The sequence below is a fragment of the Lepisosteus oculatus genome, chromosome 7, assembly GCF_040954835.1.
Source record: "Lepisosteus oculatus isolate fLepOcu1 chromosome 7, fLepOcu1.hap2, whole genome shotgun sequence".
Classification (NCBI taxonomy): domain Eukaryota; kingdom Metazoa; phylum Chordata; class Actinopteri; order Semionotiformes; family Lepisosteidae; genus Lepisosteus; species Lepisosteus oculatus.
In genome coordinates, this window is record NC_090702.1 from 50,541,061 (window position 1) to 50,556,768 (window position 15,708).

Sequence of the window (15,708 nt, forward strand, 5' to 3'; positions counted from 1 at the left end):
TTCGCAAACTTTTAAAGTTTTTTTTTAATTTATATTTCATTCCATTTAGAAAAAGAAAGTTTTGGAAAGTTTGTATTAAACTCTGTGTGAATGTAGCCCACAATCACTGCTCCTTCATCAGTGTCATTTGGATTTTTTTGGTGTCGATGCTGAATGTCACGAATTAAGAATTCAAGTTCACTCAAGGCTCCTCTGAAGGATGTAAATGTAATCTATAGAGAATGCAAGAACCGTACACTCGAGAGCAGCAACAAACTCTAAGATCTCAAGTTAAAAGGGTGACTGGTCTCTTCCTGTGCCTCCTGTGAAAGACAGTAGGAGAGGGTAAACTCAGTAAAACGCTGGGCCAGAACAGGCTTGCATAGCTTTGTGACATGGAAAATTCTCGACTCACGTCACACTCTCTCAGCTTTTTGTGATGGCACAAGTGTAAGTTTAAGACTTGAGCCACCCTGGAAAATGTCAATGACTGTTTCCTAATGTCCTACAGTCTCACCAGTAGTAACCAAACTTTTCAAACACCTGTGGGGGATTCTGCAAGTGCACAAATTCGACAAACAACAAAAAAGAATCAGGCAGAAAGCTCGAAAAATCGAAATCTGTTTTCTTTTCTTTGAAGAATCATATACAGTACCAGTATAATGTAGGAAACATTACATAAGATTTTTTTGTGATTCTGTATCCTTCATGAATCTGGTTTATGAAGGAGTCATGCTAGCATGTTGATCACCTGCAGTCTGTGTTGCTCTTTTCTAGGCTTGGTTTTTTGGAGTTTACTTCCTGTCATCAAATGAGCTACTACAGAACACCTATGTCCTGGCAGTTCTACTGTTTCTGGCCCTGGTGCTGCAGAGGACATTTTTACAGGCTTCGTATTATGTTACCATAGAAACTGGCATCAACCTCAGAGGGGCATTACTGGTAAGTATGAAATCCCCTTTACTCCCAGTGGGTATGTGTTTGCACCCCCCTTCTGTTCTTATTCTGTTCCTGCTTTTTTTCTAAAGGCAAGAATGTTTTTTTTCTGTGAATACTTTGCTATCCAGGATTTTTCCAGCAAAGGTCAAATACAACTACATTTTACAACTGTGAGAATATGTCTATTTGTCTTTGGACAGGAACGTGAGATACTCTGGTTTGCTTATCAGGCATTGTCATCAAAACTATCCTAAAATGAATTAGATGTTCAAATCTAACACAAAGGCTACATCAATTGTTTACATGTACTTTATTTTTCTGATCTGTTATGCAATAAATCTTTATAAATAACTAACCTAGCTGGAAAAATACAGATTTGATTAGTTACTGCTTGTTTTAGCTCTACACATTTTAAGTTCACATTGTCTGGCTGTAGCTTCAAGTATTTTCAAGTGAGAGCCGTTCCTAATAAATTATGTTTTCACAAAATAACAAAATTAGTGCTCATGTATTTCCTGTGTTTCTTTTCTGAAATAAACCAACAGCTCATCCAGTCATGAGGAGCAAGTCCAGAGCTATACAAAAGATTCATTACACCCTTAAAATTGTCTCAGAATGTCTTCTTTGCCAGCTGTACCTGGAAAAGTCAGTGCTGTTTCAAATGTTGAAATGCTATGACGACCTAGTAGCTAAAACATAATTGTTTGAATGAATAGATATCCTGGCATGTTTTTAATCTGTGTGCATTCCTTTGTGCTACACTATTTTCAGAAATGGAAAGGCTAACAGTACAGGCTAAACATTAAACAAAACATTCAACAAACAAAAACTAGTGTGGGACTAACAAAGGCAAAATCATTCGTTCGCTTTGTAGACAAAGATAATCCTTTTTGTCTCATCCTTAAAACTTAGAGTAATATCTGGATATATTTCAGGTGTAGCTTAAATATTATTGTTGTGACTGATAAATTAACTCAGAGTTCTGGTCCTGGAGAGCCAGTTGGACGTACAGTAGAATAGTTAATTCAACAATAGTGTGTTCCAGGTCTCCACTCAATATGCATTTTGATCTGTAGTTAAAATCAACATATTTGTAGTTTTCCAGAGCAGGAGTAACAGATCCTTGCAATTACTTACCCTTCTAGCATATCACATTATGTACTGTATGTTTGTTTTAAGTTAGATGCAGTCTCTAACCTCTTTCAAGCCTTCTCGTCATCTCATAACATTAGTCTAAAGTAAATATGATACAAGATGCAGTGAAATATTACAAGCCATGGTGGGACTTTGTGTCTTGGCTCCACATTTCTAATTGCAAGAAAACTGGATAAAACAAATAAACTAGGAAGTTCATGTAACACATAATTTACAGTGCATTCCGTGAAGGAAAGTTTTGAAAGTGACTTGTGAAAGATTTTGCTGTTGGTGCTTTCCCTGAGCCCTGAGCTTCTCTTTCTTTGACTTCCTCGCAGGCCATGATTTATAACAAGATCCTGCGCCTCTCCACCTCCAACATGTCCATGGGAGAGATGACCCTGGGGCAGATAAACAATCTGGTGGCTATAGAGACCAATCAGCTGATGTGGTTTCTGTTCCTGTGCCCAAACCTCTGGGCAATGCCTGTGCAGGTAACAAGATTATGGGCCCCCCTACTCCCCAGCAGCCCATTGGATCTCAATAGACAGACAGCATTCACACAGAGATTGCACGGTCTGTTACAAAAGCATTAAGGATAAATGGCAAATGAGGATCTAATAGTGAGCGCTCATTCAGTTCCTATTGCAAGAGGGCATTAAGAAGACAGGTATTTATCCCACATGAAAGCAGGCACTGCAGGAAAGCTCTACAGTAGCAGTGAGACGTTGTTTCAGCTGCCATTTCAAACGGAGTTTGGCAAGTAGCAATTGCCTTTTTTGTTGTTTGCCCTTAGAAGTGGCTTCTTCCTGGCAAGACCCGTCATGTTCAGCTGGTACCCTTCTATCACTGTATCCCCCCCTTGTTTAAGAAAACCTTGATGGTCTTTATGATGGATTAGATTTGGCTGAAAATTCAATATTTATCTGAGGGAAATTTCTGAGACAGATGCATTTACTCTGGAGTAGAGTTAAATCCCTTTGATTACACACAGACAGTAGTGACAGTCACACTACTTTTATAACTTTACATCAGACCTCATCTGGGTTGCTGTAGCTAAGGGGCTGAATTGAATTCTTTATGCAATTGAAAACCTTTTGAATTTCATTAAAAAATCCAATTATTTGCTAACTATGACCATTTTTAGCTTTAGCAGTTTGCAGTGTAGATTCCAAATCTAAAGTCTTACTGTACACGAATGTGTCATGATTGCAAACACAGATGTCCAGAAAATGTGGACACTATGCAGGATGCTGAATAACTTTGCTGGGCACTGTATATTTACATATATGAAGACATAAATAGCACATTAAATGTACTGGCAATTTATTGCAAATTACTTTAAATGAAACAAACTTAATTATTTTAATTTTATCTGCAAGTGCAGGTTATTGCCTTTTTTTGACATGCAACATCTGAAAGGAAAGCACTAATGTAGCTGTTAGTGAGCTGTTAATGTGTTCTCTACAGATCATCATGGGAGTGATCCTCCTGTATTACCTGCTGGGTGTCAGTGCTTTAATAGGAGCCTCGGTCATCGTGCTTCTTGCCCCAGTGCAATACTTCATAGCCACCAAGCTTGCCGATGCCCAGAAAAGCTCACTGGTAAGTATGCATTTGAAGAGTATCTTGCGTCTATGATCATAGATGTTGGCGAAAGGCATGGGTTTTCATTAGATCAGGATATTAGAAGCACGCCTTTTTCTTTGGAAGACACTATACAGCATCAAACAAGGCGAAGAGTGTTCAGTGCCTGCTAAATCAAACATTGTTCTAAAGTTGCTATATAACCCCAAAAATCCCTTTTCTTGCACATCTGGATGTACATTAACTTTTAAATGTGGAAAGAAGAAGAAGGAAGTGTTATTGTTTTTGCCATGTAATGCAGAGTATTTTCGAAACTTTGTACTTTATCATGATGTCTCATATTGGCTTCTGTCCCAGGATTATTCCACAGACAGACTAAAGAAGACCAATGAGATATTGAAGGGGATTAAGCTGCTAAAACTCTATGCCTGGGAGAACATCTTCTGTGCCAGTGTAGAAGAGACCAGGAGAAAGGAGCTCATCAGCCTGAAAACCTTTGCCCTCTACACCTCCATGTCTAGTAAGAATAAGAGAACCCCAAAGGATTAAAAGCAATTTTTGTACCATCAATAATGCTGTCACTGTGGACAGACTTCACTAGCAGGGTGGTCTGTGGCTGTAAGAACACATTGAGGTGTCGCATCTGCACCCTCCTCAGAGCTTCTCCAGTTAGAGTCATGAGGAGTTCATAGAACAACAGTTCATCAAGCCTTTTAATGCACCCAGTTTGCAATATGCATTTAAAAATTCTGTTTACTGGAACTCCACTCTTAATGCAGAATTGGCTTTTACAACTGTAGGCACATGTATTACCCCCAGAGTTTGGGTGAAAACAACAGCAAACATCTTATACAGATGTCAGGCAAATCTTAAGGCATATGAGAAAAATGCCCATTAAATAAATGGCTCTGGATTCCATCCTTATATAATTTGTTTGATCATTATACAGTACATTTTAAGCACTGGATTAGTTTGGTGTTGTTAAAGAAAAACATAAAACTGAAATCTAAAATTTGATCATTGACATTGATACATATTGCCAATTGATACACATCCCACTGAGCTACAGCAAAAATGAAAATGTTTACAAAAATACAGGAGTGGTTCATAGGCAGTGAGTGTGAGATATATTGGAAATTGGCAAAAACGTAAAAGTACAGTAAAATAGTAAAGTAGGAAAAGTGTATTTGCTGAGCTCTTTGCAGGCTCAGTCCTTCACAACAGAACACCTTATGTGTCATAGTCACCACCAACACCACACAGAGCATCAGTCTAAACAACAGTGAATGTTCTCCAAATAAGGTTTCCACAATGACCTCTGTTGCGTTTGTCAAATAAATATAAAAATGTTTATAAAACAGATTTGTTTGGCACATTTTTGGGAATAAGTGCAGTCATTCCATGTTATTTTGTGAGGTATGAATATCACTCCTGCTGAGATATCAGTTAACAGCTGAATGGTTTGATAAACATGCACTTTTCCATGACAAATGTAAATAACTTTTGATCTCCTTTTTTACAGTTTTCATGAATACCGCTATCCCTATTGCAGCAGTACTAGCGGTAAGCAGATGTACAGTATATGTTATACTTTATAACTATGTATACCTTCCAGATGAGCCCATTAAAAATTGACTTTTTATATAAGCACTCCATTATTTTACTTGTTTATTGGTAGCTATTTTTATTGTTCCTCTCTCTTTTTATTGTTATTTCCATTATGAATCTTCTATAGGCCAGGAGATGTTGAAGTTGGAAGTTTCAGTCTGCCTTGTGAAAGAATAAATTCTTATTTCCCTTTGTGTTCCATGCATCAGACAAAAAATCAGGAAACCATTCCACATCTTACCAAAGTTTTACATGGAACACTCTGACCAAAAATAAACTGGAACCACAATCTTTTTAAATGTTTAAAATTTTTACACCTAACCAATGTGTATCATCTCAGCACCAAGTTTGCTGATTTGAATGTGGCCCAGCTCTGATCCTCATTATTTTAGTTGAAATCTTCAACTTCATGCAGCACATTTTGGAGGTAGCTGGTGCTGGAGGTAAAGCAGAGTCTTCTCCTTCTGCCTCACAGACCTTTGTGGCCCATGCCTACATCAGCAACACTAAACTGAGCCCAGCAGATGCCTTTGCTTCCCTGGCCCTGTTCCACATCCTGGTCACTCCACTTTTCCTGCTGTCCACGGTGGTCCGGTTCGCGGTCAAGGCTATTATCAGGTGAGGAGACGCCCAGGCCTGCACTAGTAGTGCCAAATAGAAAAGAGTGACAGTCATGTGGACGTCATGGATCTGGGCTTCTTCTGCTGGAAAATGCTGGAAACTGCCCATTTAATTAAATTTCTTATGGAGAAGTTGGTTCACCCACAGTGGAAAGTGATTGGTGATCAGATTAAATTAAAGTATGAGTGTCTTATACCTTTGGCACAAAACTTATCCCAGTGCCCATGACTGTAGCAAACTGAGAGCGCAAACGCCTGCCGGTCACTGCTATGATGGGAGATATGCCCCTGCTGATTTCTCTCCCAGCCACAGTTGGTGCACTGTTTTTGTCACGATCGCTAACCCCTCCTCTTAAGGGAGCTCCAGCCCTTCCTCGTTCCTTCCCATTGTCTGCACCTGTTCCCTATTCCCGGTCCCCCTTAAAAGCCAGACGCTGACCTCACTCCTGGCTTCTCATTGATTTCCGTGTCATGAGAGCCCGGGGTCCTGCTGCGTCAGGCTCCGTTATGGTTTTAGTTTCCTGGTCCTGATTCCCTGCCCCGCCGGTCCCGACCCGGTTCTGGTTTTAACTACGGATGGATCCCCTGGTCTTGGACTTAACCTCTCGTCTTGGATTCCTCCTCTGGATTTACCCTTGGATTGTTCGCCCTGGATTCACTCCCCCCGGACACTAGCACTGCATGGACACGCCCCCCTGTCTCCTGACCGACTCCTGCATGATATTTTTCCCCTTGTGTCTTCACTATTCTGGATTGCGTCGTCCGCATAGGGCCCGGAAAGAACTGATCGTGACAGTTTTATGATTTGCTTGACTGGAATTGTGATGAATTACCCTGCTTCAAAATACAACCAGAGTATTGGTTCTGCATTGGGAATTTGAAAAACACATCTTGAATTAGGGGTGAAAAAACTTTAATCTCTACCTCACACTGACTCTTTAAAGCAGGGGGTCTCCCACTGAAGGCTTTTTATAGTGGGGTTTGCCCTCAGATCGATATCTGACTGAAAGGCGTTACAAGGGATGATTAGGCTGCCCCAATCCATGTTTGGAGTAGAGCTCCCCTATATTGTGTACATTTTTATAAGTCACTGTCTCAGGAAGTCCAGGAAGGATCCTGGTTTCTTACTTTTCTCCCCCCTGCCTTCTAGTAAGCATTATAGGAGCATAAGGCATGTATGCTCCACATTTGGAGACTGAGTTCTGCCACTGACTACCACTGATTACTACTGACCACTACCACTGACTCACACACATATTTTTTTGCAAACTGCTTGTGCTGAGTTTATTTAAGTTGAGTGTTATTTAACTTTCTTGTTGTTGTTGCTGCTGTTGTTCTGTATTTAAGTTGGGTGTGTCCTTAATTATTTTGTATTGGAGCATTCATGCAAATAAGCATTTCATTGCACTGGACATGCTATTGTGAGGTTGAACATTGTTGACAATGCATGTGTGGCTCCACTGCTCTGTGTTTCTTCTGTGATCAACCTGATCCTTGTGGAACACTGCTCCATCTGTCCAAGTTGCACTGGTCCTTTGTGAATGCATGCTCAATGCCTCTGTCTGTGTTTCAGTGTACAGAAACTGGGTGAGTTTCTCCAAAGCGATGAGATTGGTGATGACAGCTGGAGAACTGGAGACACGTCTGTGTCATTAGAGTCATGTAAGAAACACCCTGGAGTGGTGAGTACACCAACCCCAGTCCTGCAAGTTCCCCAGATAGTAAGATAATACTGATACCAAAGATAATTCATGGCACAAATGACTGTAAATGCTATTGAACAAGAGTCTACAGTCACACTGTGGCTTAACTTGGATTCAGTTATAAAAGGCAGCAACAATAAAAAAAAAACTATCAAATGTGGTTATTAATTATTCTCAGTTTGTTAAAGCACACTAAGTGTACATACACCAGCTGAACAAGTTAGCAGGACAATTATATTTAGCAACTGCACTATCTTTTAAAATTGTTACTATAATAAGCTGGTCCCTGCAGTGCTCTGAACTGGAAAGTACTGCTCACTAGTAGAAGCCAGTTGAACTTTTTCTGCTGGTAATTTCACTAGTTTTCAGTGCAGTATAAGCACAGTGGAGCCTCTGCTACCCTTGCAGGAAAAAAACTCGCTCTCCATCTCTGACTGGTACTGTACCTCATCCACTATGTTCTTCCAAAAACAAAAACAATATCCATGTTGTTGCCACAAAACCCTCACTATCTGATTGGAAAGGTGGTCCAAGTTTAGTTTTTTAAGCATGGTGTTAGTGCCCTCACTTCAGCAATGAATAAAGGCCACAGTTAATACAGCTTCTTAATATGTTTGCTGCAGAGTGTGTACACTTCCCTTGAGTCTGATTTTCTATGCACAGCTATCAGACAAGCATGCCAACAACAGAGAAAAACCAAACCACATACTATTCACTTCTTTTAAAATGTACTTATCTTGTTTTTTTCACAAAGCTCTAAGAGTGTTCCTGAAGCTGAATAAATACTATAAATCAACTAATTGTTGACCAGAATTGGCTGAACCATTCATTCTTTAATTCGTTATGTGCCTTGTGGGAACATTCTATATTTTAAAGAAGTGTTATCTGGATGAAAGTCTTGCCAAAGAACCCCAAATTAGCTACTGCCAAATTAGATAAAAATAACACTTCTGTAATACTGAATGTCATCTATAGCACATACAGCCTGTTGTATTTTTTTTTTACTGTTTTCTGTTGCACGGCCTTACTGTCTGTGTTATGCCTTATGTATTTAGAGATTTAAAGACAAAAGCATTAATGTTGAGTTTTATAGATGTTGTCTTCAGGCAGATATTTTGCATGACCTCGTGTCACATGTTTTTAATAGCTCTACTCTCCGGCCTGGAGTACCATATTTCAGTCTCAGCTACAAATAATTATTATGACCTTTTAACGGACAAGCTAAAAATCGTAGCCTAGTTCAAAGCAAAAATGAGGCAAGACCACTAATTATATAAATTATATGTCATTTCTCATGCATTACTCATTTTCCAAGAAAATCAGTTCATTTCTGATTCATTCTTGTACCATATTGTGGTATTTTCTAATTGCTATCTACAATACACAGGGACTAAAAGCACAGATTAAATACTGTCATGTTGTCCTTTCAGATGTTTTTATCCTTAAAGTTTTATCCTTAAAATTTGAAGCCCCCAGTCTTTTTCCACCATGACTACTGTCATGCTTGTAGGAAAGGTTCAAAACTACCCTATAGTAACATTTGTCCTTTGCAAGATACTGATTTTTCCTTATGTAAGAGTGCTCATATTGTGTGCTTTATTTGTTTGCCTCCTTCTTTTTAGCTTTATGTAGATGTGTTAGCAGGGCGCTTGTCCTGAGGTAGCCTGTCCTTTGCACAAAGCTAATATGGGGATCTGTTCTCAGGCCCTGCTGTTGTAAACACTGGGGTCAGAGGGCTCAGGGAAACCCTAACACTCTCACGTGCTCTCTCCTCCTTGATATTCAACAGACCAAGGCCATAAACAGGAAGCAACCGCTGAGGTATCAACTGGAGAGCTATGATCAGCCGGTGCGAAGACAACTGCGGCCCACCGAGACCGAAGATATAGCGGTCAAGGTCAGGAGGTCGTCGTGACAACAAACTCAGCAGCCGCATTTCTCAGGCTCTCTGGCGCTCCAGCTAGACAGCTTGGAGATTTCTGCTGCGATGTCTGTATCCAGATTTCATTAAGAAATCCTTGTGAATGGGGCTTCAGATTATAGCTGGGTCTGCTCAAGCTTGCTACTGCTTACCCATAAGTTTTCAGCTGCCCTGTTTTAATTCACTTACCTTTCCTTCTCATTTTTTTACATCATTTCCACTTGGTGAGTTATTTTCAGAACTGACTTTCCCCATTTAGCCTAAAACTGTTTCTATTTGAAACAAATACCTCATATATACAAAAAGCAAGCAAGGGGGGAAGAATGTTTACATACCCCATAATGCTCAGACACTAATAATGTTGTCAATGTCAATACTTTAATCTTCCCTTTCAATTGCATGTGCAGCTTTGAATGTCCTTAGTTTTAAAAGTTCATTTTTCATCCTCTTTTTTAACCAGTGCTTTACAAGTTTACCATTTTCAGCCTTTTTTTTTCACTCACAGGTGACTAATGGGTTCTTCACATGGGGAAGCAACTTGTCAACATTATCAGATATAAATATCCGGATTCCCACAGGTAATATGATCTAAAAAAAGTCTGTATGCTTTAGCAAAAAAATAATACAAGAAAGGCCTCAGGACTACTTCTCAAAACACGTCAGTATCACTGCATTTCTGTCATTACCTGCGTCACCTACGTGATCACATACTTTACTTCATAGAAATGTGCTCTGAAAGACACTACCTGCACTCATATTCCTGAATTGAAAGTGTACAAGCGAAAATGGCATGTGTAAATAAATGCGGAAACTGAGGCATATTGATGTTTGTGTGTGTGAAGCTAATGAAGCTTCAATGCTTTTTGAACTCACTCTTCATTGGAGTTGCAGAAATGCCAATGTACTCTACTCACTCACTACTGTTTTCCCACACTCTCCTGTACTCACCAACTCCTGTGTACGTGCACTGCTGTCCTCACACTTGTACTTACACACCTCCCTCCTGCCTTTACTCACACAGTTCCACAGTACTGACTACTGTTCACTCACTCCAGTACAGGAGCTCCAGTACTGGTACGCACTGCAGCACTAAAGCCTGTCGGTGCCTGCTATCTCCACCAGGGCACCTGATCATGATTGTGGGGCAGGTGGGCTGTGGGAAGTCTTCCCTATTGCTGGCCATGCTTGGGGAGATGCAGACCATCAGTGGGAAGGTCTACTGGAGCAAGTAAGTATGGCAGTCCCAAAAGATAACAGGAGGTTCTCCATTCTTTTTCATGGCATCTCCTTTAAAATTCTGTTTCACGTACTGTATGATGAAAGTCATTATGACCTGTGATGTTTTGGGCTTTACATTTCATGGATTTCCATTTATTGCTTTAATGATGTGTTCTCTGTGCGATTTATAAAGGCAAATGGTGGCAGATAAAGGCATGCTGGGGATTTTCGTCTAAAAGCAGTTTCATTGACAGGACAACTAATATGTGACAAAGGCATTGTATTCAGATATGAACTCTTTCCAAATGTTTTTTTTTCTTTATTTTTGAGGTTCACAAAGCTAACTGAAGCTGTTTACTTGACACCAAATGCTCAATGATTGAGAATTGATTCTTCTTAACTTGCTCATCCATGTGTTTTTTCTGTTGTTACTTCTTTTTACTTAGTTTTCCTCCTCCTAGCTGACGCTGCCTTCTTACTGTACGCTTCACCCAACCCCAAGGGTGTCTCTGAATGTCATCAGTTTGGTCTTTTCTCATTGTTTCTCTGGCTGGTCTCATTAAGAAAGGTCATCAGCTGCTGGACTTTTTTAAAACCTTGTGCTGTTCATGTGCTTCTGCTAAAAGAACCAGGCAGAGCTTGATGTATGACAGAGAGCTTGCTGGGCTTCTGCAAAATGGCTCAAAAACAAACACACATCTTCTGTTTGCTCTTGTTTAACATCCACTATTAACATTGAGACTTCAGCTTGTTTGTTTTTATAAACCATCCATTCTACATATCTGGATGAACATGCTTCAGATAACTCTCTTCATTTAATAATCAGCTGTCTTCAGCGGGCAGCTTATCCATTCTTCATTAACAGGCTTAGACACCAGATGTGTGTATTGCTTATGTGCATTGTGTGTTGGAATGGACTGAGTTGAGCTAGTGATTAACACTAAATGCAAGCCCTTGATTATTGAGATGTGTAAACTATTATTATACTGTAGTATTATTAATTCAAACGTTAAAAAATAGTATCCTTAGTTACTAAATATAAAAAGAAAAGGCACTTTATTAAATTCTTAAAAATAACAGGATCCAATTAAAGAAATGGAATACGATTGATTGCAAGAATAAGATATGAGAGAGATCAAGAGAGATGGAAACGATGTTAGACAGCCAAGCAGGGTAAGCCAAATGTATTGTGACTAAAACACTCAATAAACCTTCAATTGGCTTCATTCTTGTTATAACTAGTGAAATAATAATGGGACATTTCTAGATAATGAAAGGGAAATGGCTGCTGTACAAAACAAGTGTTTCACTCAGGTGTTCACTAAAGAAAAGGTCAAAAACATGCCTCAGGTGGAGGAGCGACAGAATTATTTATTAAAATGGTACTAGCACAGTTGAGGCAGAAGAGTTTTGAGCACTAGAATAGCTTAAGACAAAACTCTACAGGGCCCAATGATCGATATGGAAATAAGATCCTAGCGGATAGTCTACATGGATTTAGAAAAATTAGATCTTGCCTAACTAATCCATTAGGGTTCTTTGACCAAGAAACAACAGCAATGGACACACCGATATTTCACCAAGATTAATTCTAAAATGGTGTGTACAATAGTAGGCATTTAAGGAAATGTATGTGTTTGGATAAATAATTGGTTAATAAATAGAAAAGATATAGGGGACAGATAAGGGGGGAATGCTGAAATGGGAAATGGGAAACGGGGTGATGTAATTAATGGAGCAGCACATGGATCTGTACTAGGACCACTGCTCTTATTTATATACTGTACAGTATCTCTAAATTCTGGCGTAGTTTGTAAACTAGTGAAGTTTGCAGATGATACCAAAATAAGAGAATTATGGTTAATCTACAGTAGTGAATTTTTTATTTGGCTTTATCAAATACTGTAGAAAAAGCAAATAAAATTCTTAAAGCTTTTGATAAAATTCAGTACTGCACAAGCACCTGGCAGATGACATTTAATGTATACAAGTTCAGAATCTTACATGCAGTAGCATAGTTATAAATATAGTAGATAGAGCGCTAGCTATCTTTTCTTCAATTTACTTGATTGTGGCCTGATTTTTGTCTAAATTATCCATAAGCAATTTAGGATGAGCAAACACAGATGGGACACTATCAGACACTCCCAATTACTTACGTTCCACACACATGAATGAGGGTAAGTGTGACATTTCTGAACTTGTTCATGGTCACTACTTACTGACCCCATAGAAAAAAGGTCTTGGTCAACTAGAGATCAGTTCGCCTGATTGGCTAAGAGGTCATATGGAATGAAAACCGGACCAGGTTTCAGAACCATTGGTCTAAATCTGCTCAGGAGACAGAAGGAACAACCCCCTCTGTAAGGATATTACACCACTGTGCATTTTTCATACTAATAAAAAAGCAACATTGCACTGTCTGCTTCTGGGCATTTGTTTTTTGTCCATATTTCACATTATACTTCTAAATAATCACATGAGAAGATTTAGATTTTTTAACTCAGGGAAGGCAACTCTAGTCCTCGAGTGCCACATTTGTTTCTGGTATTTAATTGCATCTCAGATCTTGGTGACGCAGCTGAACTTATTAAGTGGATAAAATGTCAAATTAGCTGTATTCCAGGTCTTAACTGGGTACTAATTTAAAACCTGCAGGAACCCACTAGAGTTGTGGACTAAAGTTGCCCATTCCTGCTATAAATCTTCACAGTAACGGTACTGACCTGACGTAGTGTCTTCTATTTAGTGGGCACACTGTCCTGTCACACACTGATGTTGTTGCACATACTGCTACCTGCAGTGTTCCTTATTATTTCTTTACATTACGTATCTCTAATTATATTTATGCTACACTTTAATTACCCATACAGTATATATAATAGGTTTATTCCATGCTGAAAAAAAGAAAAAAAACACAACGCTTCGGCCGTGGAGCCTTCTTCAGGTGTATATATTACGTGTTAACATTGTAAAGATTCCATAATAAGGTTGAAAAAATACTCCTGCAAAAAAAAATGCTAATTTCATTACACAGCTGTGTTTTTTAACAGCTGCTCCTAGTGCAAAGATTTATTTGGCCTATCTTCTTTTGTTCAAAATGGAGGATAATAAAGGGTTTGTTTTGATGTTTCCAAATTTTATGAATGCATATGCACTCAATGTCATTTACCAAGCTGTCACTGGGTAATTGTAGTGTATCTAGATGTTATTAGAGAAATTGAAACCAGCGTTCACATTATGCACCTTTCACTAACAATAGTCAATGTGTATGTTCTGTTTCTCGTTTCGTCTGCTGTCGAAACAGACTGCCTGAGCATGAGATGCACCACGAAGGGAACTTAAGGTATTTATTGCCTAATGGGACCCTTGTTTTTGTTTCTTTATTTTACTTTTTTAAATCTCTCACTCACATGATTATAATGTAATTTTAAGTCACTGCTCACTACTTTTTGTGTATTTAACTTAACATATTTTACGAACATGTAATATCCATATCAAGTAGTAGAGGCATTATTATATTTTTTACTTAAAGTATAGATACTTTAATTATCAGGCTCAATGTGATATTAAGGTTCTATAAGGTTCTATACTGTGAATAGCTTAGAGTATTAATTGTTGTTTTCCATTGTGAATCTTTTTGGATATGCTGCTGGAAAACTATAAAAGGACAATTTAATATTGTTGTATTGGTTTTCAATGTTCAATATACTTTCACTGTGTGTCACGGATGTCAGAAGGGCATGCCATGGAATGACGAGGAGAGCAGTAGAGGCCCAATGTGTAGTGGCAAAAGGGGTAATACGGAGGTTAGCCCAGGCTCAGGGGGGTCAGACGATGTCGGGGTAGAAACCTATGCCCTCAGGCCACGGACGTGGGGCGACCTGGTGCTAGGCGGGTCTCACGACATCTGTACCCTCAATGCTGAGCCAAGAGCAGAGCAGAAACAGGTAGTAAATAGGCTACACAACAAGACCCACCAGAAAGACATGAATAATCACAGGGAACTAGGAACAGGACAGAAGTAGCGTGCCCTCTAGGTGTACAGGGCGTGACACTATGCTGTTTGCCTATGAGTGGTAATAATCCAGTATGAAACTGTAAATAGATTAATTATACAATACAAAGCTGAAAGCAGTCACCTAGTTTTGCATTAAAAGTTCCTGTTATTTCTCTTTATGGTGTATGTACAGTAGAATAAGCATAGGTGTCTTAAATATAATTTATCCCAACTAAATTATATTTAATTTATCCCAACTAGTCTTAATTCTGATGTATATCTAATATTTTAAATATAGTATTGACATACTGATAGGATCATTACATTATGACAAACTTATGACTTGGATTTCAGTTATGTGCCATGGTGCCATGGCATTTTGAGCAAAAGCAGGATAACTATTTTATACAAATGCAAAAACATTCAGGATTAGATTGTCAAGCATTTGATTCTGAACTGTAGTTTTTTTAGACAAAAGTGTTTCATGATTAAGTTCAAGGTAAAGAGAGGTATTTATTGCATTCAAATGTTTTTTGTTCTGTTGCTTCAGTGACTCACGACTTTGCAGTGATGGAATCTAGTAATGGCACGCAGACAGCACTTAGTGTACTGGAAAAATGTCATTTGTGCAATTGGCTGATTTTGTCAACACTGTCTCCCCATGATTTATCATTATGACCTACTGTAAATCATGCAAAATGTTGAGCCGAGAGCAAAGCATCCAAGGCTTTCAATCATGTAGGATAATCACTTGCGTTCTTTTACAAATGGCATTTTTTTAAATTGTGTTTAAGATTGCTCAGTTACTGTAGAAAAAACATTTAGAAAAAAGTCTGTCTATCTTTTCTAGCTTTTGCAAAAATAGTTATTTTTGAGGTAAACTTCTGATCTCCAAAGCCAGTGTCATGAAAGTTGAGAAGTGAACTTCTGTTGCCACACCAAATGAATGGCCTTCAGTTTCCGTGACCTGGCTTTTCCTTGGCTTTTTCCCTGAAGTTG

The 15,708-nt window shown here is 38.9% G+C and overlaps 1 protein-coding gene across 5 annotated transcripts in view; it reads left to right on the forward strand.

Moving 5' to 3' along the window:
* abcc9 (ATP-binding cassette, sub-family C (CFTR/MRP), member 9) overlaps positions 1–15,708 on the forward strand; it is a 70,799-nt gene that overhangs the window by 20,034 nt on the left and 35,057 nt on the right. For 4 of the 5 annotated variants that reach the window (XM_015352100.2, XM_015352101.2, XM_015352099.2 and 1 more), the window contains exons 9-19: positions 757–921; positions 2,391–2,546; positions 3,523–3,657; positions 3,997–4,159; positions 5,162–5,202; positions 5,723–5,865; positions 7,441–7,549; positions 9,360–9,467; positions 9,997–10,069; positions 10,614–10,719; positions 14,017–14,055. In XM_015352100.2, coding sequence (XP_015207586.1) covers positions 757–921; positions 2,391–2,546; positions 3,523–3,657; positions 3,997–4,159; positions 5,162–5,202; positions 5,723–5,865; positions 7,441–7,549; positions 9,360–9,467; positions 9,997–10,069; positions 10,614–10,719; positions 14,017–14,055 — 1,238 coding nt within the window. The remainder of the gene's footprint in view (positions 1–756; positions 922–2,390; positions 2,547–3,522; positions 3,658–3,996; positions 4,160–5,161; positions 5,203–5,722; positions 5,866–7,440; positions 7,550–9,359; positions 9,468–9,996; positions 10,070–10,613; positions 10,720–14,016; positions 14,056–15,708) is intronic. The other variant, XM_015352102.2, reaches the window with a different exon arrangement.